This window comes from Hesperophylax consimilis, chromosome 23 (assembly GCF_061612785.1).
Source record: "Hesperophylax consimilis isolate HC1 chromosome 23, BYU_Hcon_1.0, whole genome shotgun sequence".
NCBI classification, from domain to species: domain Eukaryota; kingdom Metazoa; phylum Arthropoda; class Insecta; order Trichoptera; family Limnephilidae; genus Hesperophylax; species Hesperophylax consimilis.
This window is the reverse complement of record NC_142858.1, coordinates 7,877,137-7,904,894: the sequence shown is the minus strand read 5'-3', so window position 1 is coordinate 7,904,894 and position 27,758 is coordinate 7,877,137. Positions and strand designations below refer to the sequence as shown.

General features: G+C 32.5%; 2 protein-coding genes across 9 annotated transcripts in view; both read right to left on the bottom strand.

Moving 5' to 3' along the window:
• DIP2 (disco-interacting protein 2) overlaps window positions 1–2,082 on the bottom strand; it is a 167,723-nt gene extending 165,641 nt beyond the window's left edge. For all 4 annotated transcript variants that reach the window (XM_089645930.1, XM_089645935.1, XM_089645931.1 and 1 more), the window contains exon 1: window positions 1,883–2,082. In XM_089645930.1, the coding sequence (XP_089502056.1) occupies window positions 1,883–1,967 (85 nt within the window). In that variant the 5' untranslated portion in view covers window positions 1,968–2,082. The remainder of the gene's footprint in view (window positions 1–1,882) is intronic.
• A 4,320-nt stretch (window positions 2,083–6,402) lies between these two features.
• Ptp61F (Protein tyrosine phosphatase 61F) lies at window positions 6,403–24,291 on the bottom strand. 5 transcript variants are annotated; one of them, XR_016304589.1, is made up of 9 exons: window positions 24,095–24,291; window positions 23,844–24,005; window positions 21,174–21,436; window positions 15,894–16,119; window positions 15,108–15,260; window positions 14,448–14,770; window positions 13,482–13,728; window positions 11,004–11,081; window positions 6,403–10,611 (listed from the first exon to the last, which is right to left on the bottom strand). XR_016304589.1 is itself a non-coding variant. In XM_089646142.1 (8 exons), exons 1-7 carry the CDS (start codon window positions 24,176–24,178, stop codon window positions 13,509–13,511), a joined length of 1,431 nt encoding a protein of 476 aa, XP_089502268.1. In that variant the 5' UTR covers window positions 24,179–24,291; the 3' UTR covers window positions 6,404–11,081; window positions 13,482–13,508. The 5 variants fall into 5 exon arrangements, 3 of the variants coding, with proteins under 3 accessions (XP_089502267.1, XP_089502268.1, XP_089502269.1); XR_016304588.1 differs by having other exon boundaries at window positions 11,004–13,728; XM_089646142.1 differs by having other exon boundaries at window positions 6,404–11,081.
• Window positions 24,292–27,758: the final 3,467 nt, after the last annotated feature.

Genomic DNA, 27,758 nt, shown 5'->3' with positions numbered 1-27,758 from the left:
TTCCTTCTACTTCAGCATACAGATTATTTGAAAAAACATTACAAAATTAAACACTTCAACGAATTCATTCGTCATAACATCTTAATAGTGTGAATAACTGTAATACAATCCAATATTATTGATGTTATCTTTGTTGATAATAAATCATTTTATCACTAACACACTGCAGTGGGAAATGTTGTTTATCATCAACTGTACTAACACCGAGATGACACCTAATTAAACACAGTTAAGGACTCAGTTAAGGCAATTGCCAAAATATTGCCACTGGCTGCAATGTTCGTGGAGCTGAATAAATACACGGCGAAATGGAATCAAAGCGTTTGCATTTACTCCCGTTTTATATACAGATGTAATGATGGATTAAATTCAATCAATTCATGTCAATATACCAGTTGGATTTTGTTTGTTTGGTGTGGCGGGTATAACTTAATCAGCTAAAATTATTTGTTTGATTCTCAGTGAACGAGGGTTGAGTAGGAATCTGTGGGTTAATGTGTCCAGGAGTGACGGACGTATTAATCCACCCCTCCCACTACGGTACAAGGCGACGGGTGGAGAGTCCAGCCGGAGAGGTCAAAAGGTCCCTCAACCAGTCTCTCCCGATTCGGCCCGCCATGGAGTGGATGGACAAACGCATTCGCCGCTAAGACCTACACAATACGCACCCCGTGAACCCGCGCCCCCTGCTAAGTCACCAAACGTAGCGAAAAACTTGGGGTGACCTTTGGCAGGGGTGTTGGTTATCCAATAAATGGTTGCAGAGGCGACGGTACCCATACCTGCCTCCCAAATTGAAAATTGATAATAAAAAGATGGAAATGAAGAGATACTGCCAAAATATTTCTTCTTCTAGATACAGGTAGGTAGACAAATTGGAACGCCACAAACATCCTTTATAAAACCAAACTACAACAACAAAAAACAAACCTAAATGTATAATTGCGTCTCTTTTAGATCACCTTTTTATACATATTTTGCACAGTGCTTTTGAAGCTTTTGGGCCCATAGAACTCTATAACACCCTGATTCAGTGGTGCATCACTAAACAATGTTTGGTTGTTTATTGAAAAAGCTAAACATCATCTATAAAAAAGTTTGTAAATTTAACTGCATAATTTTATTGTGCTCACATATAAAGGGTAGAGTTTTTTCTAAATAAATCAGGGAAAGTAGACGACATTTCAGTAATTTAATAAATTGTTTACTAAGTTAAAAATGATGTACACATAAAGTTGTTATTGGACAGTAATGATTAAAAAATAAACTGTAAGTAATCAATAATTCTTAATTATAATTAAAATGATTATTTATGAAATTTATCAAAAATGTTATTATTACTGATAAAAACACAGTTGCTTGCAGCAAAAAATACATAATAATACAATTTTCCTAATTCCTCTAATAATATTATTTATTGGTTTCAGAAGTGTCTATTGTTTCAACGAAAGGATTCTGTGTGCTCAACGTCCGGTGAACGCTGCTTTAAGAAATACGTGATAAAAAGTGACTCTTCGAATTATCAATAAATTAGTCATCAAAAATAATTTTACCTGAGCACGTTGAAAAATCATCTGATAAACAAACTGATATTACGGAAGGCAGATTGTCGAGATAAAAATTGAATGAATTATTTATCTTATTTTAGACCAACATAATAATAAAGGTTGATGTAAGTATGTAAACCGAAGTACGAAAACCGCAATAACTTTTGTGTTCATTATTTATTAAAAGTTTATTAAATTACAAGGAGACTTTCATATAAATAATACACCTTTACAGCCAGTAATTGCAGATAAAACTATATTTAATATTCGCTTACACGAGTTATCGATTAATTTAGCGAGTATCAAAAGTAATTTGTATGAAAATTTTGACTTACCTTCTGACAATTCAAGTTCCAATTCTGCCAATTTTTCTTTGATGTCGTCCGGCAACTTGGTTAAGTCTATACTTAGTTCTGCCATTCTTAAATTAAATTCACAGCCCTATACACAAATCAATCTGTCACAAAATTTTCGATGTAAGAACACAACAAGAAGCCATCTTGAATCACGAACATACTCGTTCGGCTACTGAACAACTGAACCTCTATGGGGAGACGTACATCTACTGCGCATGCGCCGATTGCCCGTTTTCTGAATATTTTGATAGGCTACTTTATGCATTAAAAACGCGGCTGTGCTTTTCGCGGAATGCGCCAGGATGTACAAAATAAATTAATTAAAAGCAATATAATAAAACGGCTGTCTATATTTTAGTAAATACGTATCCCTAACAACAACAAAAATCAGGAGTTTGACAACCATATTACGACTGGTCATACCGGGGTAGGTTGTTTCCATATTACCTCTTATGTTTCTGTTGAGGGTAGGTAACAAAAACAATAAACCCGTCTGCTTTTTTATCCAATGACAACCATTAACGTCACTTTTGCTGCCATGGATGCGATGGCGACAAATATAGAGACATTCAGTGGTTAGAAACGGCCTGCCTTTCAATCTTGTATTTTTCCTCGATAGACGAAAAATACAATTATTGCTTATAGCGCCATGCTAAACACTTTTTCATACAGATCTATAACTGTAGCGATTGCTCTTCTATGTTAATTCATTCTACTAATTTTTTTATTAGACATATCTAATAATGATGCCGAAATAATTTAATTGTAACATCTAATTTTACAATGGGGTACGGCATATCGAAAAATTAATTGTTATCTTCCCTCTTCAGTAAAAAACGAAAAAAAAAATGTAATCTGACATTAATACTGGTAGGTAATTACTTAAAATCTCCTCAGTTTACATTAAATTTATAGCTTAAAAGCTTCCAAAATAGATAAAATATTTTTGTAATTTTAAATTTTATGAGTGTGAAAAATATTTCTGAGGTCCAATAAATTCGATAAAATGAAAAACAAATAAATCACAGAATGCCTGGCAGACGTGAAACATCGAAATTGATTTTTGTTGAAGGAAGTAAAAATGAAAGTAAAAAGTCTTCATATTTTTGATAATAAAACAATTCTTTCATTATTATTAAAATACATCATGTAGAATAGATCCATTTCCAATTTTAGTGAGAATAGAAGCAAATATACGGCACACAGTTTTGGAATTCCAGTGGAAAGATCCGACAAGTCACGAGGCTGGCTGAAAAAAGCATGGTTCCATGCAAGAGCGTCGTCCCGTCTTGCTATGCAAGAGTCGGTTTTACCCGCATAGGCGGTCCAAAAGCATCAAAATTTTCAGTTATACAATTTTATGAAGAAAAACATTATTTAATAACTTACCATGTATTGCAAGATATCAGAATAACATTAAAATCCCAAAATTGAATACAAAGATCAGGCGCACACAAGCAACTTAGCAACTAGTTGCAGGCAAAAGTTGCGTGCGTCAAAATCCACTAAGGTATGTGGAGGTGCGCGCGCACAAGAAGCAAAGACACAATGAGGGAGACTTTTGTTTAATGGTGAAATAATTGACGATTGTCATGGCATAAAAAATTGCTGCTGTGCGGGGGTCCCAAGCATGCTCAATATACGTCCCTCTATCTAAGAAGTAGGTGGTACTTACCTACTTTAAAAGCCCTTTTTGTTTGGTTTTTCTCTTATTTTCTGTTTCCCACAAACCTTGTATTTTCTTTTACTAACATTTTTTACTAGGTATAAGAAACAAATATATTACATAAACGCTTCATAATTTTCGCTGCTGTATTGTAAAAACTAAACTTTATTTTATGTTTTTATTATTTGACTGAATTTCCGTCACCCAACCCAAGAATCTTGTTTATTTATGGCGAAGAACAACTATGTGTTATCTTTATACTACACGATTTTAAACATGTAACATTTATTTCATGTTTATCTGTGAAGAAATTGTATAATATTAGGGACGGGTTGTTTCGGAGAATTTGAACAATTCATCAAATTTCAACGTTCATTTCCGGGTTCTGTGAAAGACTTATTCAAGTTCTGTTTTTATATCATTGTAGGCTAGTTGCTTGACAAAACTGAAATAAATCCAGAACTTGAAAAAATCTTTCACAGATCTTGAAAATGAATGTTGAAATTTGATGAATTGTTCAGATTCTCCGAAACAACCCGTCCCAAATAAAACAAAAGATTCAACCAAATAACTCTTTGCAATAATATAGGCGACATCTGGACCTAGAATTTTCTAGTTCGAAATTTAGTTAAAGTGATTGAAAATTAATTATTAAATAAGTTATTAGTATTAAATTTTGTAGGTTTATTCAGACAGAATTAAAGATTCTCAGTATCACTTTGGTGAGAAAATGCATCCTGAATCAAAACATTGCTTAGAAATGGGATGTGCAGAATGCAAATTGATGTCTATAGAAATATATTTATGGTCAAGCCCTTCTACCCATGCTCTATTTCTTTACCTCCTCACTTCATTCAGCCCAACAACATATCCCTAAATTGAGTCTGCCATAATCATTTTGCATTATAGTAGTAAATAGCTAGTCCTTAAATTGTAGTAGCACAATCAGTTCCTATGTATCTATGCTGACTAATTTGTTCCCATGTCCACCGGCATAGAAATTCCGCAGTGGTTATGAACATTTAATTTTTTCATGAACCTCTCCAAAAGATTGTTTCATAAACCATTTAACTGCCCCAGATTTTCTCTCATTAAAATCATAACCATATTTGAAAATGACACTTTTATTATCAACTTCCCCTGGTTCCCCCTACTAAATTATAAATTATTCTATAATTTCTTTTTAACTTTCTTTTTTCTTAACACATTTTGGCGGGGTATTTATCGCACTGGCGCTGTGTTGACTCCGAGCAAAAATAACAGTCCCACGCGAATTTTTTAAATTTTTTTTAAATCGCTATATATTCGAAAATAATCATAATATTTTAATAAATATTTCTATGTAGTAATTCCGCATATCCAAGCTATAAAAGTACTAAACGAAAATCGAATATATTTTAAATTCAACTCAATTAACTTGCACATAGTAATTGAGGGGGGCAGAACAGAGAGAGAGATTCAAATCAGGTTTCAAAACCCTCATTCCAGGAATTGAATTATGACAATAACAAAATACTATCTGTTTATTGAAAAACCGAAATAAAAACAAATATAAAAAAGACTTGCATAATGATTCGATAATTATGTATATATAGTTGGGACCTTTACAAAGAGCAGGTTAATTTAAGCTTTCTCAATTTAATGTGATTGAGGATCTTGCTACTTTTATGTTCTGTTCCAACAAACAACACACCACCTCTAACCTCAGTTGGAAAATGCTTTTATTGAGGACAATTAGAATAAATGTTGTATAAACATATAAAAGTTTGTATAAACTGCTGGTATTTTATTTCATTATTTTACAGAACTAGTTTTGGGTGCACAGCATCCATCTTTACTATACCTTAACCCTCACCATCAATATTAAAGTAATATTGAGTGTAAGTTCATCTGTGCTCACAGTAGGGGTATAATGTTATAGTGCCACCACTGACAGATGAGCTACGGTGAAATCAGAAACTACAGATGTCAGGGTACATTTATAAATTGTCAATACTTCAAAAAAATAGAATGTAGTTGCGGATCTCCCGGCAGCTAATCAATCGGTGGTCAGTCAAAATCCACAGACTGTTCAATACAAAAGTGTAAGCGAAATGCTAGTTTGATGCTACATAATATAGAAATTATACATTGTTTTTCTCAATCAATAGTTTGGTTGTACCCATTTGGTATATTGTATTGATAATTATAAATTCCTTAGAACCTTGTAAAGAAAATTTTCCTTTTCAATGATAATTATAGTTTTTAAATATGCTAGGATTTTTATTTATAAGACAATATATCTTACTAATTTTCACACTTCAATACATCTATGTTGTCAGAAAAGAGACTTTATGATTGCTTAAAGTTAGTAAATTTGAAAACTATGACCACCAGCAAGTGTCGGGAATTTATACCGTTGGTAGTAAAATTAAGCTAATTGTAAACTGCTTAAATTGATAACAATTTTGTAAGGGTTATGCTATTATTGAATTAAGTGGTTTGAGATCACATAAAATTTTTGTAAAATTTTCAATACAACTTTCCAGGTAATTTATTGTCCTTTATACTAAATAAGCTTTAAACGAATCGTTAATATGATTGTGCAGTAGGACTCTCTAACAAATTAACTTCTAGGGTACTATTGATGGGGCACACTTTAAAGTTAAACGCCTATTATTTTGCCATCGCCAATCAACAGTGACCAATGCACCAATGTATCTAAATCTGTTTGCATTAATATGTATATCTGAATAGAAAGATTCACAGCTAACAATGCAATATAAAATTACATATAGTGCCACTATCGAGATTTCCGGCAGTGAGATCAGGAACTTCAGATGTCAATCAAAAATAATTGTTAATATTTTAAGTAGGTGTACCAAATAAATTTTAGTTCCTGATTTCTTATTTTATTTTATTAAATATTTTTTGGGGAAAATTAACAGCAAATCTTAAAATTAACATAGGTACACATAATAATAAAAATAGTAAATTATGCCAATTATAAACTTTCCACTGCTGATAGTAAATTTCAAAGTAAGTATAACAATAAAAGTGAAATGTTCAGTCACAAAGTATGTTGAGGGGGTTGGGGCAGAACTTAGGAATAAGATAAAGGGAGAAGGAAGGTAGATTGAGTGATCTAGTTTGAGTATGGTTGTGTTACGTATTTTCGTTTTAGCCTGTTTAGTCAAGATAAAAATGTCAATATGGTAATAAATGAATTTGTGAATCTATAGCTAAAGGAGTTCTGTTTAAAATTGGTCTTGCCAAGAGGAAGGTGAAAAGTAAGCCTTTTGTTGTGATTTTGGAAATGGAATGATAAGTGTTGAAGATCAGAGTTATCAACTAAGTTGTGTGTAATTTTAAACAATAAAATCCGCTATATTTCTTCAGAAACGTAATGTCTTTATATATATTGAAGAACTTTGCAGTCTTCATTGCTAACATGATAACGAAAAGAGCGGAAGTTTTGGTACCTTCAAATCTAATAATATGATAACTGACTTTTGTCCAAAATACTGCCAACGGATATAACAAGAAATAGTGTTTTGAAAGTGCTAAAATCTTTGAATTGTTTACAGGCACAGATGAGAAAACAAAATAGATGATGCGTTAGTGCCTATCTGGTCGATATGTTTATTGAAATTCAATTTTCTATCAATTAATTACAACCCCGAGGAGAGCGGTAAATTATACATAACAAGCAAATGCAGTTACAGTGGTTATGCAGTTTAAAAAAAATAGCAGTAGTTAACAGCGAATCCTCAGATGACTGCAGTGTAATACAGTACTATCTCAGTAATCCGCCGCTCAAATATCTGACAACCACTTTAATACACACTTATTTTTACAAGTTGAAAGCACAAAAACAAGCTCCATAACTTACCCCTATGTCCAATTCATTATTCTGCCGCGTCCTTAGACTCGAGCATTCTCAATGGTTCTTGCAGGAGCATCAGAACATACACACCGATTACTGCTGATATTTCATGCAAAAGGGCACTGTTCTTTTACCAGAAAATGAATTAAAAAAACTATTTCCGAGCCAGCATAGGCTTTTTAAGTGCATTCAAAGGAAGATTTGTTAGGTCTACTATTTAATAAACTATATGTGATTTTGAGTGTAAATAGCACTGTATATTGCAAGTACCAAAAATTTCACAGTAAATTTTTTTTACAAAATACCTTTTTTCATTATTAGCATGTTTTGTAAGAACGCACTATACTCCACCGCTCTCACCTATTGAACACAAGCCCGGTTTATGTGGTGATGGATTAGTGAGAGAGCGCCATATGTGTATATTTATCCTCCAAAGCCAGTATGTAATATGTATGTAGATTGATCACTCATCTAGTAACGATAAAACTAAAAATAAAAAATGCAACAAATAAAGAAAAAATATGATTTATTGGTGGAATTCATTAAACAAAAATTGTAAATAAACATTGAAGGGTCATCGTGGGGTGATGTAAAAATATATTAAGTATGGCCTGTACAAGAATTGATCAATAATGTTTCATACAAAACATGGTAAATGATATTTTTACACGATGTTTGGCACACACTTATCTTTTTGATTACGTGGAAACATTTCATTTGAAGCTGCTTTATTTTATTTACAATGTTAATTAATAAGCGCTAAAACTATAGGGAAATTAGGCATCAATAATTTATTGTTGCAACCATGGAGAAACAAAAGAAATACCTAAGAATATCCTATATCCTAAGTATAAAAAATGTATGTTCAGCGGCTCAATAAAAACGGTACCACATATGAGAAGCCACAAAATGAGTTTGATAAGAGATGTTCCAAATGTTGGGCTATTAACAGGCTTCACTAGAGTATATCTAATGAACAGAAAATTACTGTTACATAGTAAAAAGTCCATTGAAGGTTATCATCTATATTGCTACACGGACGGTAACCTATCAAATGGCTTTCAAAACAGACATGACAACATTGAATACTTCTTCACAAAGTCGAGTAGTTACAGGGTCTCAAAGTAGTGCAGTTGAAATTGTGCCACTGTTTACACCTATTCCTCGATATTGCGCGCATTATTTTTATGCGGCAGAAAAAGGCTTCTGAAGAGACAATTCTGCAAATTCTGAATTTTATCCAAAAATTATATATCCCGATTATGGTGAATTTGACAGGACTGACAAACAAATCAATTTTCACAGTCCAGCTGTGACTGAGGAAGTCTTAGTATAAAAGGAGGTCAAAGACAACAAGATTAATGAAATGTTAGATTGACCGCAAAGTTGAAAAATTATTTTTGTCTTTATTTTATTCAACATTTGCACTATAAAGCTACGTGATGAACCAGTGGAATTTAAATAATTATGTTAAATTTGACAACAAATGTATAGTACCTTCCAATTTACCAATAAATAAATATACCTATATAATACTTTGTTTATTGGGTTGGTTCATTAGAATAATATGTACATTTTTGTCATTAATTTTTTACACGTCATTTATGTATACCTATGTAATATGTAATATGTATTTTTGCATCAAATCATACAATGCAATGTTATGTAATATATATTGTGATGTACTGAAACGTATCTTCTAATAATGTGAAGTTTCTTGCCTCAATCCACCTAAGTTGGATTATGATGTAACTGGAACTTATTTTAAACGGGTTTGCCTCGTAAATCGAGGGATAAGTGTATTTTATCATGTAAAATGTTTAATAGAATTATAATATAAAATAAACTAAAGCAATTACATATTACAAACTAAGACACATTTCAGTTATAATTATAACATAATACATAATGCTGACAGTATAGAAAGGTACATAATATTATGGATAAATGCTAAATGGAATCCAGAAATCGATTCATATAAATAATTCAATGGATTTATTATAAAACAGTTTTCTGCTCACTGACCAGCGGTTACGTATGAAGCCTAGGATAATAAAGTTTAAGTATTTCTTTTTTAAATATTGAAGACAATATTAGTGATTTTTAAACGAAAATCTGAAACAGAAAAATCAGAAAAGGAAACGGTCACATCTGGGTTCGAGTCCCAGATGTGACCGTTTCCTTTTCTGATTTTTCTGTTTCAGATTTTCGTTTAAAAATCACTAATATTGTCTTCAATATTTAAATATTACAATTTGAGGTTTTACTCAATTAAGTTATTCCGAAAAATTAATTTAAGTATTTCTTTTAGGCAACATCTGTATCGATTAATCAGATTGCACATTATTTACGTTGATTGCCGACTAATCAACGATTTTGTTTATTATTATTGTAAATAATAATTTTATTTTTTTAAAACCTGTGCATTCAAGGTAAGCGTATGAACCCACAACTAGGTCAATGTTTTTGTTGCCTAGAATATTATCAATCATGATTACATTTTCGTTACATATTTTTTTATAATCATAATAATAATAATTATCAATAACACAATAGGTCCTTATACATTATTTTGTGGGAATAGATAAACCTTTGAACAAAAACTAAAATACCTCATTACAATATTCATTGTAAAGTCACTTCGATGGTAAAAAAGATACCAACTGTGACCAAATCACCATTCATCTGCAACTTGAAAAGCAAATAGGCGATGTTTTTATGATATCACATATTTACTTAATTGTAAAAAATGAAAAATATTTTACACTTTATATATCACAATGAGAAAAAATCACAATCCTCACCAAGTTAGCGTAGCAAATTAATATGAAAATTTCTGGACATTTGAACGAAAATTGTCAGTTTTATTTCCAAAATTGGACACCTGAATAAAATGGTACTAAACAACTGTTAGTGCACCAGTATTGTCAAAATGATTTAAATTCATATCTCGAATGAAGCAAAATTGTGTTAAAGTACATTTCTGATAAATTGCTGAAAATATTATTATTGATATTTATGAAAATTTGAAGTGAAAACCACTTCAGTGTTCTGTTAGAAGGAAGATGATGCAAGGGGGCAGTAATTAATTCAAGCCACACAAACTGGAGTACAAGAAAAGAGACGTTTATGAACCGCAAGGCAACGGAAGGCGAGTTCTTGGGACACTGGGACACACTAAAAAAATATATATATATTGTCTATAATATTAACATTTAATTACTTTGAAAAGAAACATTCACCCACCAGAAAGTAGGGTACATTAAACATATTTGTAATAAATGTGTAAAGCAATTCCTAGTGCACATAGTAAGTCTTCATGGAAATTCATACACCGCCGCAGAGGAACAAGTACACATATACGGCACACCGAAGCCACGGTGAGAGTTCCCGAGGCACGAGATCAGTTGCGGCGGTGCCAAATGGCATTTCATGCGTATTAATATAGCCTGTACAGTAAACATGTGGCTAACAAGCTAAATCTGTGTTATATTGCACATTCATTTCTCTGGAGAAAACCACATTCACTTCTTTTTGAAGTGATAAATATTATTTTGAAACCAATTTACCTAAAATCATCATCCCCAAACAATGATATGAGTATATCCAGCAGTTAGTTCTTCGGTAAATGATTGTGTGTTTTGACCCTGAAATAAATAAATAGCAAACTAAGTAAACAGACACTTCCATTGCCTTAAAGGAGAATTGCTAATGTTCTCCAAAACTAATTGAAGAGTTAGTAGGAAATTAGTTCTACTTCGTGATCCTGACAGAAGTAGAGAATTCAATGGTTTGGTCTATAAAAGATAATCTGAATAAAATTACAGCAAATTTAACAAAAGTGCATTTGGGCTGGTCTTACAATTCAATTGTCTGTGGAGTTTTCTGAAACAAATATGTAATACTATTGAAGAACAGAAATTCAATTTCTAGAAGAGCATTCATTTCATTCACAGCAGAATTTATACACTGAAGGAGAGCAATCAATCCGCTTATCAGTGAAATATAAAAGATGTTATGCAATATGTTTTTGATCTAAACTTGAGGTTTCCAGAAACTTATCTGCAGTAAGTTACAAATTCTGGGCATTACAGAACTCTTGACCTAAAGATGTCTCTGAGAATAGCCTCTATATTCTTGAAGAGATTGATTACATCAAAACCTAAATGTGGAGGTAATATAACAGTTCTCAGCCACACAATCCAATCTAAGGGCATTCTCAACTACGTATTGCACTTTGCTTTGGACCCATTAAAACTAAAAAGAAAAAAAAAACTAATGAACATTGCAGACGGGCTGTGGAGACTTCACTAACCGACTTTATTAAATGCGTAACTAACTTTATAATGGCCTAAAGGACATGCAATACAAAAAAAACTAATGTAAGTCCTAGACCATACCCGGGCATGGTACACGACGCGCCCACTTTCTGCAGAAGTTAGGCCTAGTCTGAAAGATGAATAATATTTCTGGTGGAGAGCAGCATTTGCCAGTACCGGCGTTAGGCTGAAGAAGAATGACATTGGCAAGGGCTGTGATCTGATTATTGCGTGCACGGCACTAAGGACTATTGAGGTCTAGGTTCGATTGCATTGCAATACTTCAGAGTAACACTTGTATAATACATTATTTTCGTACATATATATTATTTATTACAAAACCTACAATATTTGCTTCAATTGAGACAAAATTTTTGCTTGATATCTTACAATCACATTTCTCAGTTCCGATACAAGAATGTTATTATTAGATATTATCAACTATGGATCAATTTCAATTCAGTCAAAGCCTTGAAATTAATGACAGCGTGATTTATTTATAGGCCAGTCTTAAAATATTTAAACAGAATGCATAAAGAATGCACAATAAATGCAACAGTTAGTAATTATTTGGATAGAGTTATAACTGAAAGAGATAAACAAGAATTTCAATAGGCAGCGATTGATCCTCATTCATCCACTTTGAATAAGATACGAGGGTGGATTGATAAGTTTCCGAAACAGAAACGTAAACAACAACTTTTTGGCAAGAACTGATTTTTTTTTACTACACAGTTTTCTTCTACCACGACACATTTAGTCTAACCGTAACGTTTCTCAAGTGTCATTGAACCATTTTAGAAGAACGACCGCTCAAGCTCCTCAAAATAACAATTTTTAACTATGATTCCCATATGGTTCGAAAATTTCTTTCTACCTAAACAATTTTGAAGTTTTGGGAGCAAATGGAAGTCGCATGGAGCCAAATCTGTCAAATGTCTAGTGGAAGAGGCAGTAACCCGAAACCCAATTCATGGATTTTGGCCATAGCAACAAGCCATTACTGCCAGCTGACATAATCGCCGGTGCCGGTTGGCCACTTCCTGCCAATTGTTTTGAATGCTCCGGTCTCTGGTGTGCAGTAGTGGATCCAAGTCTAGCTAATTGTTGTGAAACGCTCCAAACACTCAGTTGAAACATCCATCGATGTTATTTCTTAACATTTGAGAGAAAATGAGGTATCCATTGTGGACACAGCTTCTTCATAGCAAAATGATTGTTCAAAATATTTGATACACACGCAAAAGTGATATTCATTATCTCCTATCACACAATTTCAAACAGCGGTCCTTCAAAACAATTTTCTTATTATTTCTGGAGTTGTTGCCTCACTTGGACGATCACTTTAGTTCGCGTCTACACAGCTTTTTCGACCACATTTAAAATCAGTCGTCCATGTGTGAACTGTAATGTAGCAATATTTGACATTTGTTCATGTGAAGGAAGCGACTTATCAGGAACAAAATAAAATTGAATCTACCAAAGCAAATTATACGTTGCTTCTGGTACTTATTAATTCACGCTCGTATTCTGGATAAATACCATTCAACACAAAACACATATCATGTTGATAAACTGTAGAAAACAATATGTTTATAAAGTTGAACTGATTTCTGCAACAAAACTCATTTTCAGTGGGCTCTTGCTAGGAATACAATGGTTAATATTCACCACGAATATCTTATTCAGATTGGATAAAACATGTTAATGATTCAAGAATTGACATACAAAAGATTCACGAGTCTGGACGGCTTGTTAGTTTTTGATATAAAAGTAGGCAAGTGCACTACAGATGATGATGCCAAAAGTGACCGCCACCGGCTTGTACAGAGACCTCTTGATACTGTTCCAGCGCTCGGCTTCTCGCTGCTTCCGCTTGATTTGCTGGATTCGTTCGCTGAGAGCTGCTCGTGTCACGGCGCGTTTTCTCACTCCATCGCTGGTCGCTTCCAATTCCACCTCCGCTTCCGAGCTCCTAAAATTTGACAAACAGATTGTTACAATTTTCCTACTTTCTTATTTTCAACTCTTTAAACGCGTGATGTTTCGATGTTAGGTGCCCCCGTACACACAGACACGGGGAGATCACCGGGAAGTTATAAATATTAACAAGAAAGTGGATACATAACGCGCCGGATTTTTTAACTCAAATATTCGAAATAATTTAGTAAAAATACAATATATTTCCGCGTAAGATGAAATTTCGCAGCTGAACCTTTAAATTAAGATATTTGGTGTAAATTCGTAAAACTATAACATATTTCTGTGTAAAACAATTTTTCTAGGCCCTTCAAACTCAGATGTTCTAAATAAATTGTAAAAAATACGACATTCCAGTGTAAATCAATTCAGATTTACAAAATAATAATACTAATTAGGACGATGTATAAGCACGTAAAAATAATTTTTCGGCATTTTACCTCCACGGCTGTCTTTTAGATTCAGATTTACGAAATTTTATGATTTATTTTCACAAAAATCTAATTTTTTTCGAATTATAAGAACAAATTATAGTGAGCGGACAAAAATAATTTTCGAATTACGAATTAACAAATTTAAAAAAAACATTTTGTATGAAAAAATTTTCCTGTGGATTTGTATTTTATAGCGATAATTTCGAATTATCGGGTTTTGAATTAACGGGGTTCTACTGTATCTTGAAAACTGGAGATAAACGTCAAAGGTTTAGCTTACGTTTCACTTTTATCATCTTCCGATTCTGATGGAGGTGCTTCTGGCAAATCTTTGTTGGGGGGAGCCAGTGGCAATTTTTCCTCTGGCAAGCTGACATTGACGGGGGCCACTTCCTCGGCCCGGGATTTGAAGCCGTTGGTGACCGGGTCCGGCTTACTGGGGTAGGGGCTTGGCTGGAAGTGGTCCAGGGACTCACTGTTGGGAATAGCGGGCAGGGGGCGGGTGGGGGTCTTGCGTAAACTTTCCCCGCGCTTCGGGGGGGGAGGTGGTGGCCCATCCTCCTCCACAGGAATATCTTCTTCTTTAACCTCCCACTTGTAGTTCTGAAACATGGCATTTGACATTATTATCTAGATTCTAGGCTATCTTGGTGCAATAATATTAATTGTGTTATATCATTGAAGACAATATTTATGACTATCAAATGAAAAATATGAAACAGAAAAGACAGAAATTGAGTCGCATCTAGAAATTCAACCAAGGATCATATCCATGCCGGGGAAGTGTTCTGTTAAAATCCTAGTTGAAGCAAATCTTTTTTCTGTCTTTTTTGTTTCAAATTTTTCGTTTGGGAGTCATTAATAGTCTTCAATGATTGAATATTACAATTTGAGGTTTTACTGAAGTTATTATATTACTTGGCCACAATTTAAAACTTACCGCATTATCAGGATGTAATCGCTTGGCCCCTTCTATGATAGCTAGGTATGAAAATCTCAGTTGATCGGGAGTTTGGATTAGTCCCATTCTGTCTCTTCTCATATTTAAGAGAACATCTTGTACATTTACACTATCTGCTCCATTCTTCTCAATCTAGAAATAATTAAATAAAATATAAATAGGATAGTTTTTAATAACAATTTTACAATAGAATCTGCTCCTTTTGTACATTTACTAAAATCGTTCCCTCTCTAAGGTACTAAGGATATATTAACTCAACAGACCGACAAAGCACATTCCTGTGTTCTATCTATGTCATGGATTGTCAAACTTCTTCAGCAGTCTAGGAGGTAGAGGCAAAAGAGAAGTATGAGGCACCTTTGTCTACTAGGAAGTTAAGTCGACAGATTGGTTCGGACGGAGGGTATGTTTCAATGTCTTTCCATTGGGGGTTGTCTTCTGCCTAACTTAAAATCCTTGTGAATGTGTAATTTCACATAAATAATTTAAGCAGGAATTGGAGAATTCATAACATACACAATGGATACATTAATTCCATCGAATAAAGTGAAGTGGGATCTAAGCCATGGTTGGAAAATACCCAGTTTATTCATTCTAAAGCATTTTTTAATCGAAGGTTAGAAATAGGAAAACCAACAAAAAAGCGGTATATACCTGCAACCTGAAAAATCTGCAAACCCATTATGCCATCATATGGCTCAAGAGAGAAGGCAGCCACCACATTCAATTAGATGACACAATTGTGATTCAATTAATTGTACTTACCAGCACGAGACAAGAGTCCACCAGGCAGAATGTACCCGAGCGGCCAATGCCAGCACTGCAGTGGACCACGGGTGGGCCTACCGAGGAGTCCAGCCCGCCCGAGGCTCGCACTTTATACAGGAACTCCAGGAAGGCATGCGGGGAGCTCGGCACACCAAAGTCCGGCCACGTGGTGTAGTGGAATTGTATTATTTCCCGAGAGGTATTGCTTTCTAAGTCTGTTAATCTAAAATATAACACCACATATATATATATTCCAGGAAAATGAAGAAGGTTGGGTAGCACCCGGCTATTCAGACCTAATCATGAAACACACTTAAAGTAATTTCAAGCAACTCTTCGATTCTGAATGGTGGTCTTTCATCAGGCCTACCACTCAGGAATGAGGTGAAAATAAACCATATATTTCATTTATTAAAATATTTAAAAAAATAGTTAATTTATAAACGAGTTCTGCTGCACGTGTTCTGTTTAATGCGGGAAATGGGGAAAAAAAAACACTACGTACATTCTTAAATGTGTAATATTCCAAAAATGATACTTATTTCACATATAACTGAATGTGCCTTACTAAAGAAATACGACTTCAAATTTGTTGAACGGTGTTTTTGCTATACAGTGTATAAAGAATGTGAAAGTTAAGATACGAGTTGGTACCAATAAAAAATATCTTTAACTGTTTTTTAAATTTGGCAACAGTGTTTTTTGCAACTTAAAATATTCTTCAAGCGCGAAAGCCGCGGTTGACAGATGTTTTAATGTCTATTGAAATATCTTCACAGATCGTTCTTGTTGAAAACACAAACAAATATTTGTAGTAAGTAAAGGTGGTCCATAGGATACGCTGGATTTAATTTTGAAATGAAATTTGTGTTTTAACAATAACAAGATGTTGGTTTTTTGTACAGCGACAGATTTATAATAACCTCAATAACAGCGGACAGTCAAACATTAGAGTTGACAACTTAAATACAAAAAAGGAGACAAATTTAAAGCCGGCGGTCCACCCTTCATATAGTGCAAAAGTTTCTTTTTAATATTAATTAATACTAGCAGATAAAATATGCCTTGCAGGCGGCTTTTTGATGGGCTTCTTAAGTAAAGTTCCCCGATGGTGGAGTTTTAGTTATGACATGAGTAAAAATATTTTGACTTTCGAAACAAATGTTTATGTAGACCCAAAAACACCGGTTCTGAATACATATATAATTCTATATTTTTACTCTCAGAATTGATAAAGTGGACTTGAAAAGTGATTTAAAAGCTATACTCTACAAATGCTCCCGTGATATAAATCCGACGTCCAATGTACTCCGTGTTAAGTTTCTACAATGTAATAAATAAACATCTCTGTGGATCTCTTTTTGTTACATGGCGTACTTTGTGAATAAGCGAGAAAGGTTGGCACACAGTTTTGTATTTGTATGGTTCTGAGATGATTGTGGTTGTGTTTTTAGTTATTGATGGTTGTGACTGTGATCTTCATAAGCGTCCATTAATACACACAGTTATTGTAAAAGATGTTAACATAATTTCATTTAATAGAATAATATGTAAGTGAACAGTTCGTTTCTCATTTTTTTTGCGTAAACACTTCCTGGAACATCGATAAATTGCATCATACTGCTTGTATTTTTTAGGCATCAGTACGAATAATAATTAGCATTATCTCCTGGCATTTTGGAAGGTTTTGTAAAATTTTAATCAGTAATATTGAAGCTATTCGCTCAAACACAACTCAAATGACAGCGCGATTGCAACTAGAATCACCTACTTCCAAATTTAACGTTTTTGTAAAAATGAATAAGTAGAAACTCATTTCAAATTTATATAAGAGCGATGATTTAACCCCGCTGACGAGTACACCTCGAACTGCAGCAACGTGTTAACCTATGAGCTACTAAGGTGTACTACTGTGTGAACCTCAATGTCCTGCAATGTTTTGGAGCGAATAACAAATTCTAACATTAAAAAATAATTTTAGTATGAAATTTTGATATAAATAAAAACACCTTTAATTCATTTAGTAGGTTAACATTGTTAAAAAAATAACTGGAATTCCTTAATGAAGAATAAAGAAAATCTCCACAAAATGCCTACTCAGTACTACCCATTGTAGGACGTACAGAGCACAGATGACATCACACACCCTTCTATCTCTTACCGCTTGCGTTATGGTCGTTTTGGCAGATTTAAAAAAATTCAAAGTTGGAGAATTAATTTAACTATGAAAACGAACTTTAAAAAAACTATTGTAATTTTACTTTATCACAGAGGTACCTATTCATTTTTCTATTCAACTGCATTGAAAGCATTTGTGAATGGCTACGTAATATATAATGGACACTGCAATGCTGTCCGAAATGTTGGCTAAAGAAGGAGGTAGCGCAACACGGCATAATACCCCAAAAACAAATCACTATATCCATCCAATAATATATTATTTTAAAAAATGTTTGTTCTTGGGCGCAGCTCAAATTTTCGAATTATATAAAAGCCAAATTATATAGCCTATTCCAAAAATAGCCAGTTTCCTTAGAAAAAAACTATTGGGTTATCCAGCAAAGTCACCGGGAGAAAAAACTGTGACAGGATTATTGTCGTACATGAAGGTTCATAAGTTGGATTTTTCTTTTCAATTTTTATTTTGTACTTTGGAAAAAATTACGTTTGGTTTGATGTTAATCTTTTTGATTTTGCTATTCATCTGGAAATTTTTCATGTTGGGAAATTTTTGATCTAGGAAAACTTCTTCTAATAGGATTAACAAATTAATTTATTTAGTTATTTCAAGATAAATAATTGAAAATGTAATTTTCTTCTATCTGGAATAAAAACTTTAATAAAGACTTTATCTTTTTGATATACCGTTTTGTAAATTGTTGAGAAATATCTATTTTTCAAAATTTACTGCCGGAAAATTTTAATAAAAACATGTATTTTGATATTATGTGAAGTTTCAGAGAAAATTGGAAAATTTTGTTCAAAATGATCAGTTTTGGAAACTTTCCATGGTGGGAAATTACTATTTAAAAAATCAAAATAATCTTCCGGGAAATGTGGAAAATTACAAAAACATTTGTGAAGTTTAGAAATTTTCCATGTAGGGAAATTTATTTATATTTGCAGGTAAATTATTTGTTTTTAAACGACAGTAAGCAGTTTATCTGTTTCCGTATAAATATTTGGCTTTAAACGACAGTAAGAAGTTTATCTGTTTCAGTATAAATATTTGGCTTTAACCTTTTGAACGCGTTAATATGCTCCGTTTTATCTATACCCGTACGCGGTACATATTTTCAAATACCTATGCATGCAATTAAATGTCAAATTATAGCATTCTGGCATGATTTATTGGACTATATAGACAGAACAGATTATTCTCCACAATATGAAAACAAATCCTCGTGTGTCAACACTCTTAGATGTTTATAAAAACAAAAACATAAATTTCATACAAAGACGTACCGTATCTTTTGAATGTGGTCCCGCCATTCACTCGGCGTCATAAATAAACCACTCGCGGTGTGTGTGTACTTAGGCCACTGTGTTTATAGACACAAGTGGGACACCATGATCACTTATCATTCTTAGTTATGAAAAGTTGTGAATGACAAACTAGTACTAACGCCATCCGTTGACAAAAATGTAAACTAAAGGACTAAAAGGCGCGAAGAGGCGCACTTGGTTATCGATCTTTTTTTATGAAATAAAATTTTATTTTTGAGAAATTCTTGTAGATGTCAGCATCGTGATAGTTCTACGAATGTCCAAGTGAGCAAGAAATACATTTGTGACGAAAGAGAGCGGGAATATCGGCCGTCAAAGTTGCCGTATCAACTGTTGATACAGCCGCGTGTGAGTATAGACTTTTTGCCGTAACAACAGTTGATACGGCCGCGTGCAAAGAGTTAAACAACAGTAAGCTGTTTATCTGATTATGTATTTTTGATTTAAATTTTTGATTTGATTTAAATATTTAAATTTATGATTTGATTTGATTTGAATATTTAAATTTATGATTTGATTTAAATATATAAATTTTTGATTTGATTTAAATATTTAAATTTATGATTTGATTTAAATATTTAAATTTGGTTTAAAACGACAGTAAGCAGTTTATCTGTTTCTGTATAAATATTTGGTTTTAAAGAACAGTAGGCAGTTTATTTGTTTCCGTATAAATATATGGAGGTACGATTTTTTGAACAAGCGAAGGGGAATCCAAAACCAAACGTATGGAAATCTCAAGGCATTTTTTTTGCATGGTAGTTGGCGCTTCAGTGGATAATAAAGTATAAATATACCTAAATTGTAGTTCTAAAATTAATCGGTTTACTTCTATAAGAACTTGAGTACTGGTGCTAGTTGAAAATAATGAATTATATAAATATAAACAAAGTGTAATATATTTAATAATATAAATATACAAAAAATCAGTTATTTAGGTGTTAAGAAATTTTTACGATTATTTAATCAAGCCATTCTTCGGTCTCAGATTTAAAGCAACTGAAAAAAATAAAACTGTTTATGTGGAAACATTTAAAACAGTTTTACAATCAAAAGGTAACACCACTTTGTATACAAACCTTGAATATGAGATAAAAACTCAAGAATTAGATATGACCTACCCTATACTTCATAGTAAAGTGACTATTATACTTTTATCTATATCAATTTCAAAGAGATTCACTAACTCATTTAAAAAGACACAATGATACTATAATGAATATTGTAATGGAATAGTAAAATGAGTTGTGTTTATATTTGAGATGGATAGAGAGGACATTAACTTCAGGTGACTCATCAGAAATAAGATTCTCTCCTCGATCAAAATATTGAAATTGTTGAGTTTGATAATATTATGTAGTTCATTGTCATTAGTGGAATTCGCAGGGTCTAGGTTATTTAATTATTATTATGTAACCAGATAATACTTATAAACGGAGAGAAATTGTTTACACAAGGCAAGACATATTACCTAGTGAATTATACAGTAATAGTAGTCTCATCTTAAAATAGAATCATTATAAAAAACTAGCTAAATGTTATTATGCCTTGCTTTAAATAATATTTTTAAGGGGACAGTCTTCTAATAAAAACATCTCTGAATCCGGAAGTGATTGTGTATAAATTTAACAGTCCAAGATATAAGAAAAAAATTCTGACATGCCTATTATTATCATAGTTTTGCAGGAAAGTATGACGAAAAGGACCGAGTGTTTGTATAGGAAGACGATCATCTCAAAGGCCAGAGTAAATAATATAGGGTATGCATACTTGAAGACTCTCATGGAATAATAGGAATGATCTTCGTTGGACATTTGTTCTACGTGAAGGTTGACGTCACTGAGGTCCATGGCATATTGGGAGCCTATGTTGTAGGGCCAATACCAGTGGCACTTAATTTGCTCCTTCTCTATAACCTTGTTTAACATCAAAATAGCTCTACAATTTTGCTCCCACACCATCAGCCAAAAGTGGCCAGCGGTAGTTGGCAGTGGTCCTTGTGTTAGAATGTATTTTCTATTAGCTTCTTCCATCTACAAAACAAGAAATTAACACATCATAGAAATGGTATCCAATAAACTATTTCACTTGCAATGTTACATATACACATATACCATACAATATAGGTATTCATGTATGAGTCATTAGACACTAACAATGAATTTTTCAGTATGTATGCTTTGATTCATCATATATTAATAACATCCACAAAACGTTGTATGTTTAACATATTTACGTATAGTAACATACTCAAAAGGTAAAACATGGAAAATATATATTGTCTCATTAAAAAATTATGCAATAACAAGCACAAAACATGGCAAGTTTTGCCCATTTTATACTCGCACACAGTCAAAAGTTTGAAAAACATATTTTATATATAGCAACAGCAACATGCACAAATTAAAGATCTCTATCAGGCAATCTCATAAAATGTATTCTATTGGTATCAATATTTGATTAATAATTAGCCAATTTTTAAAGCGGATTTCCAAACAACTATTTGCGCTGGTAGATAGTTTTGTACGTTGTGTAATATATTTAACCTACACACTGCCTAACGCATACATGAATGTGCAAATAAATTGTACCTCTTGTACTGCTACGCGCATAAATGCATAATTTGATTTATTTATACAATTCTAAGAATGTACATAAAAGTGCCACGCTTTCCTATGGCATATTCACATCTACCAGCACGATGCGTGGCAGACACAAGAAAAATGGCACCGCATCAACGATTATGACAACGCTTGGGTGAAGTTTAGGCAATGCGAATTCAATTCCTTTGAAATTCAAAATAAAACTAATTCTCTTTCATACTAATTGAAAGTGCATTCGCATGGATATCGTCAATGTAGTGTCATAATCTGCTGTTGATGCGGTGCCATTTTACTTCCGTCTATGCTGTGTCTACCACGCACGGTGCCGGTAAATGTGAATACAACTTTATCATAGGATACAGGTCTGTATATAGGAACGCAGTGACAGGGTTAAGAACAATGGGTAAACTTCCCGTGTACTTTTGGATCTGTCATTCAAAACATGTAATAATGCGCACAGCAATGCTGACATGATCCAGAAGCAGGTGGGATAACGGTACAAAAACAATCAAAATGTGCACCGCAATGAAAACATCAGTGAGCAATACATTTCATAAAACAATGAATATCCATGTAAAACACTATGAAGTTAATAGTTATGTTGTTCTTCAAACTGCCGGAAACATACGCAATTTGCAAGGCATCTTGGAACACTTCTATAATATTGAATAATTCAATAGGGTGCATTGTTTCCATAATCATCTGATATAATTTGCAAGGTACTTGAATAATTCAATAGGGTGCATTGTTTCCATAATCATCTGATATAATTTGCAAGGTACCTAATTGTGTGAATGAACAATGAAATCATAGTGCGTTTAATATTATATTTTGGTACAAAGATAATAACAGAAAAATTAAGTTTTATTTAGATATTGCATAAATTTTGTATATATCCTAATAGATTTTCCACTTCAGTAAAAGGATTTTTACCTGGTTATGAGGAAAATAAATAATTTACTCAATCTCCACCCTGGTATATATGCATATTATTACAAATAGGTTCAAGACATCATAATATATGAAAGAGCAAAATGTCAGATTAAAAAAATATAATATATTAGAAAAACAAAAAGGGATGATGTTTCAAGGTTTTATTCAGAAGAAAAAACTGACAATACATGTACCCAATACGCAAAAAAAATTCAACCAACCTGCTTCCATATTGAGGTAGGTAGAAATTTTGTAAACATGATTAATAATGTAAGGACAGCTCATGTTTTAGCGCGCAAATTTAGCGATTTTGAAAGACGACACTTGCGATGCTTATATTGTGGTATATTAATTAAAACCTTTGAGTTTAAACAATCTAATCTGTCGATGAGTCATTTAACTCGTAGATTAGTTGAAGGTATTCAAGTAACGCCATGTTTATTTCAACATAATTGGGCATTCTCGGGATTGCGCGATTTTTTTATCACTATTCAAACTGTTAACGTTTTTTGAAACATTTGGGATGGTAGATCTCAAGAATAGAGTATGTAATACGTGATGCAAACTAAAGCAATGTGCGAATTTGAAAACATTTTGGTTGGTTTTCATTTGTTTCTATCGTAACATGGCATACCGCAAGATGGCGTCAACGTAATTTGCTTTATTGATGGCTTACACTTTCTTTGTTCGTTTTCAATTCGCAGTGAATATAATGTTCAGAGCAAGACAATTTCACAATTGACAATATATAATCGACATCGACGCATTAATAAGTCACATCGTCAAGCACATGACGTTATACATCTCCAACGGAAGAAACTTGTTGAACAACAATAGTATAGTGATTAAATTCAACAACATTACGGCTGTTGGAATGTTTTTAAAAGGAAGTTAGTGCACTAACCTTTACGACGTTTGCATTGATGTAATCCTGGTTTCCTCGCCGGAGAATAACTCTGGAGTGGTCAAATGGATTCACGTCCATGTAACGATTCAGTGAAGTGTTGTTCGGCTTTTTAGCTTGTATAAAAGTATAATCATATTTCTCGCAGGTTTCTCGAATTCTCTGAAAAATCGTAACTTGAGTAAGCAAACTGATCGTCTATTCACGAAAACCAAGATAAAACACTTGAATATACAATCGGCATAAAATACCTGATATACGGAAGTCCACGCATTTCGTTTAATTATATCTGCGTACTCCGATTCTATAGTATTAGCCATTTTGACTAATTGCATGCCTTAACTATAACTAAAAACGAACCAACGCTGTTAAATTTGCCAAATAAGATGATATAAACTGAAAAAAATAGCACACGAGTACGCGAACCGAGTTTCACAGGTATAAAACCATAAATGATGTATAAAACCAAAGAAATTGATGCATAGACAATAATATCCGTTCCATAGAAAATATTTAATCATGATCCATAGACTCACAGGGCAAAACTGGGGTAGGTACTTTTAAATTTAGAATAATCCGAATAATATAATATTAGCTAGGATTGGAAGTGGTTGTAGGTGAGATTTAAAAAATACAAATAATATTATTATTGGAGTGCCGGACATTGCAATTTTTTTGTAACCCCGTCACTTAGCGTTGTCCATTGATTTCGAATATTTTTTATAACTAAAAGTATCTTATTTTATTGAAACGTTTACAGATCTGAGAAGTACCTATATGTTTTGGTAATTTAATAAACATTATGATACTTTAAATATTTTTTTTTCACAGTTCATAGTTTATTTAGTTCATTCGTGTCCCAATTTTAATACGCTGGATGCGACCTTCTTATTTTTCATTAAAACAATACTTAAGCATCCAACGCCGTAATTTTTTGGAGTGTAAATAGTGATAAATTTAATTTTAATTAGAGTTATTCGGTTTATAGAACTTCCTTCTTCTTCTGGCGCTAGTATAATTAGTTTGTTAATGTTAATGTTAGTTGTAATCTTCTTCAAATGTTATCAAGATAGTGGTTATAGGCCTTAGTCGTAAGACAGTAGTTATAGTCCTTAGTCGTAAGTCACTAGATATAAGTCTTAGATGTAAGTCACTAGTTTTAAGTCAGTACTTCTAGTATTAATTATTTAAGAAATATATTTGTTCAGCGCCTTGAGGTGATTTCTCACGAAAACTGCGCTATATAAATAAGCCATTAATTATTTATTATTATGGTACATAATTTAAATACATATTTTTAGTATGTACCTACTACAAAAAGTTCGATTTTTTGTTTGGTTTTGAAACGCAGGTTGCAACCAGTACAATTAATGCTTTTCTTAAATTAAATTCTTAAGGTAAATTCATTGTTATGGTGTAGCAAAACTTTTATGTGAACGTTATGCCGCAATCTTGAATCTTCACTTCAGTCAGCGAGGAGCGTTAAATCCTTATTGTAACAATATATATATATAGGTACATATATATATATTTTTTTAATTTTTATTTTTATTATATAAGTACATTTTTGTTTATTTGTTACAATATATGATCAAAAATTTCAAGACCCCTCTTCCATAGAAGCATTAGCTTGTGGCTGGAAATGGAGTGTACATTGTTTTATTACAGTATGGTAATTAAAAATAAAATGATTTTAAACTTATTTGAAGAATGGAATGTTACTTAAGGAAACTAATTGAGATGAGTTATTCTTAAGATTAATTCAATTGGAAACATTTTTATTTTTTGTAAGTTTGTCTTTAAAATATTTTTTCAGAGTGTTTATTATTTGGATGTTATCATTAATGTTTCTAATTTCTTGAGGTAGTCGATTGAAAAAAATTCTTGCCCGGTAAGTGTAATAATTTTGTGCAAAGGAAGTGTTTAATTTTGGGCATAGAAAAATATATTTAAGTCGAGTACGGTTTTCAGTTAGAAATTGATACTTGTCTTTTTCTTTTATGATTTGAATTAATGCATTTTTAGTATAAAGATCTTTAAATGAAGGCACTTGAAATTCTTCGAATAATCGATCCGTTGGGTAATCGGAAGGTTTTCTTAATATTATTTTAATTATTAACCTTTGTACCACTTCTAATGGAGTAAGGTTAGTTTTGTATGTGGATCCCCAACTAATGATACCATATTGTAGAGTTGATTGGACTAAGGCATAATATATTAAATATAGGTTTTTTAAAGACAAAAAATTTCTGATTATTAAAAATACATATATCAGTTTTCTGATTTTTTTTACAATTTGACATATTTGTTCCTTCCAATTCAAATTTTTATCGATAATTACTCCTAGATATTTGATTGTGTTTGTGTTTTTTAGTATTGTGCAGTTTTGGAGACAGTAATTTTTATTATGTATTTTGGAATTGTCATGAATGATAATGTCAAAATTTTTAGGGATGTCTTTTGTGTGTATTGCAAATGGAATTACATATGTTTTATCGCTATTTAGTGATAGTAAATTAATGTCGAAGAAATTCTTAAGAGTATTTATGTCTTCAGTGGCTTTAAGTATTACGTTTTCCCAAGTTTTTTCGCTTATTATTAGAACTGTATCGTCGGCATACGAAGTAATTTGGCCATGTAGTGGTTGAAAGAAAATGTCGTTAACATATATGATGAAAAGAATTGGTCCAGGCACTGTACCTTGCGGGATTCCAAAGTCAGAATGTTCTTTATCGCTATTAACATTATTTATTTTTACGACTTGTGGTCGATTTTTTAGGTAGTTTGAAATCCATTTAATCGCGTTGTCTTTTATACCTATATTATTAAATTTTTTCAGTAGAATCTTATGGGATATGCTATCAAAAGCTTTTCTGAGATCAATAAATATACCTGCACATTTTTTACCTTTATCTAAAGATTCGTAAATGTATGAAGTTACGTTAGCAATAGCATCTTGTGTGCTGAGAGATTTTATAAATCCAAACTGGTTTTTGTGTAGTATTTTATTATTATCTAGGAAATTGACCAATTGTTTTTTTACTATTTTTTCAAAGATTTTTCCTATATTTGAAATTAAATAGATTGGTCGATAATTTGTTACTTGATGTGGGTCTCCAGATTTGTAAATAGGTGAGATTATTGTATTTTTGTAGTTCGTTGGAAATATTCCTTTTGTTAAACTTAAGTTTATTAAATGAGTGATTGGTTATATTAAATAAGGTTTCATAGATTTTAACATATGAGTTGTTTGGTATCAAAACTGGTCAGATCCAAAATTAAAAAAAAAATAAACTAAGTATTGAACTGTGTTCATTATTAACAAAAGACAGTTCTTATTTTTCAAAAGCAGTCATATCCGCATATTTTGTAAGAGAAACCGGTTTAAAAAGCTGCTGTTGTATGAAAAATAGTCAAATCCAGCCCTTGTTTTGGTGTTTCCTGAAAATTCACCTAAAGTGGAGTTGACCAGTTTTGATACCAATTGACACATATGTGCCGTAATAGAATCAAAACCGGGAGACGAACCTCCTTTCATACACATTGTGGCAGATTTCACAGTTTCCAGTGGAGAATTCGACAATGCTCAACTGGGCCATTTGAATAGGGCAAAATGTACTTAAATAATCTGAGGCTACTTCTGTTTTTCATTACTATTACCATTACCTTAATTTAAAGTTTCAGTTAATATTTAATAAATGTTGTGAAATTGAAATCTCATTACAAAATTATTCTCATTTTCTATCATAAGATCCCCACATAAGTAAATGAAGTAAAACAATATTGCTCCTTAAATATCGTCAATTTCAGAATTATTGATATGGATGGAGAAGAAGGGAAGGGATTTATTGTCATGAAACGTTCGAATTAGGCTTCGATAATGTAACACAAGGAACAGGGCTAGAAATGAGAAAT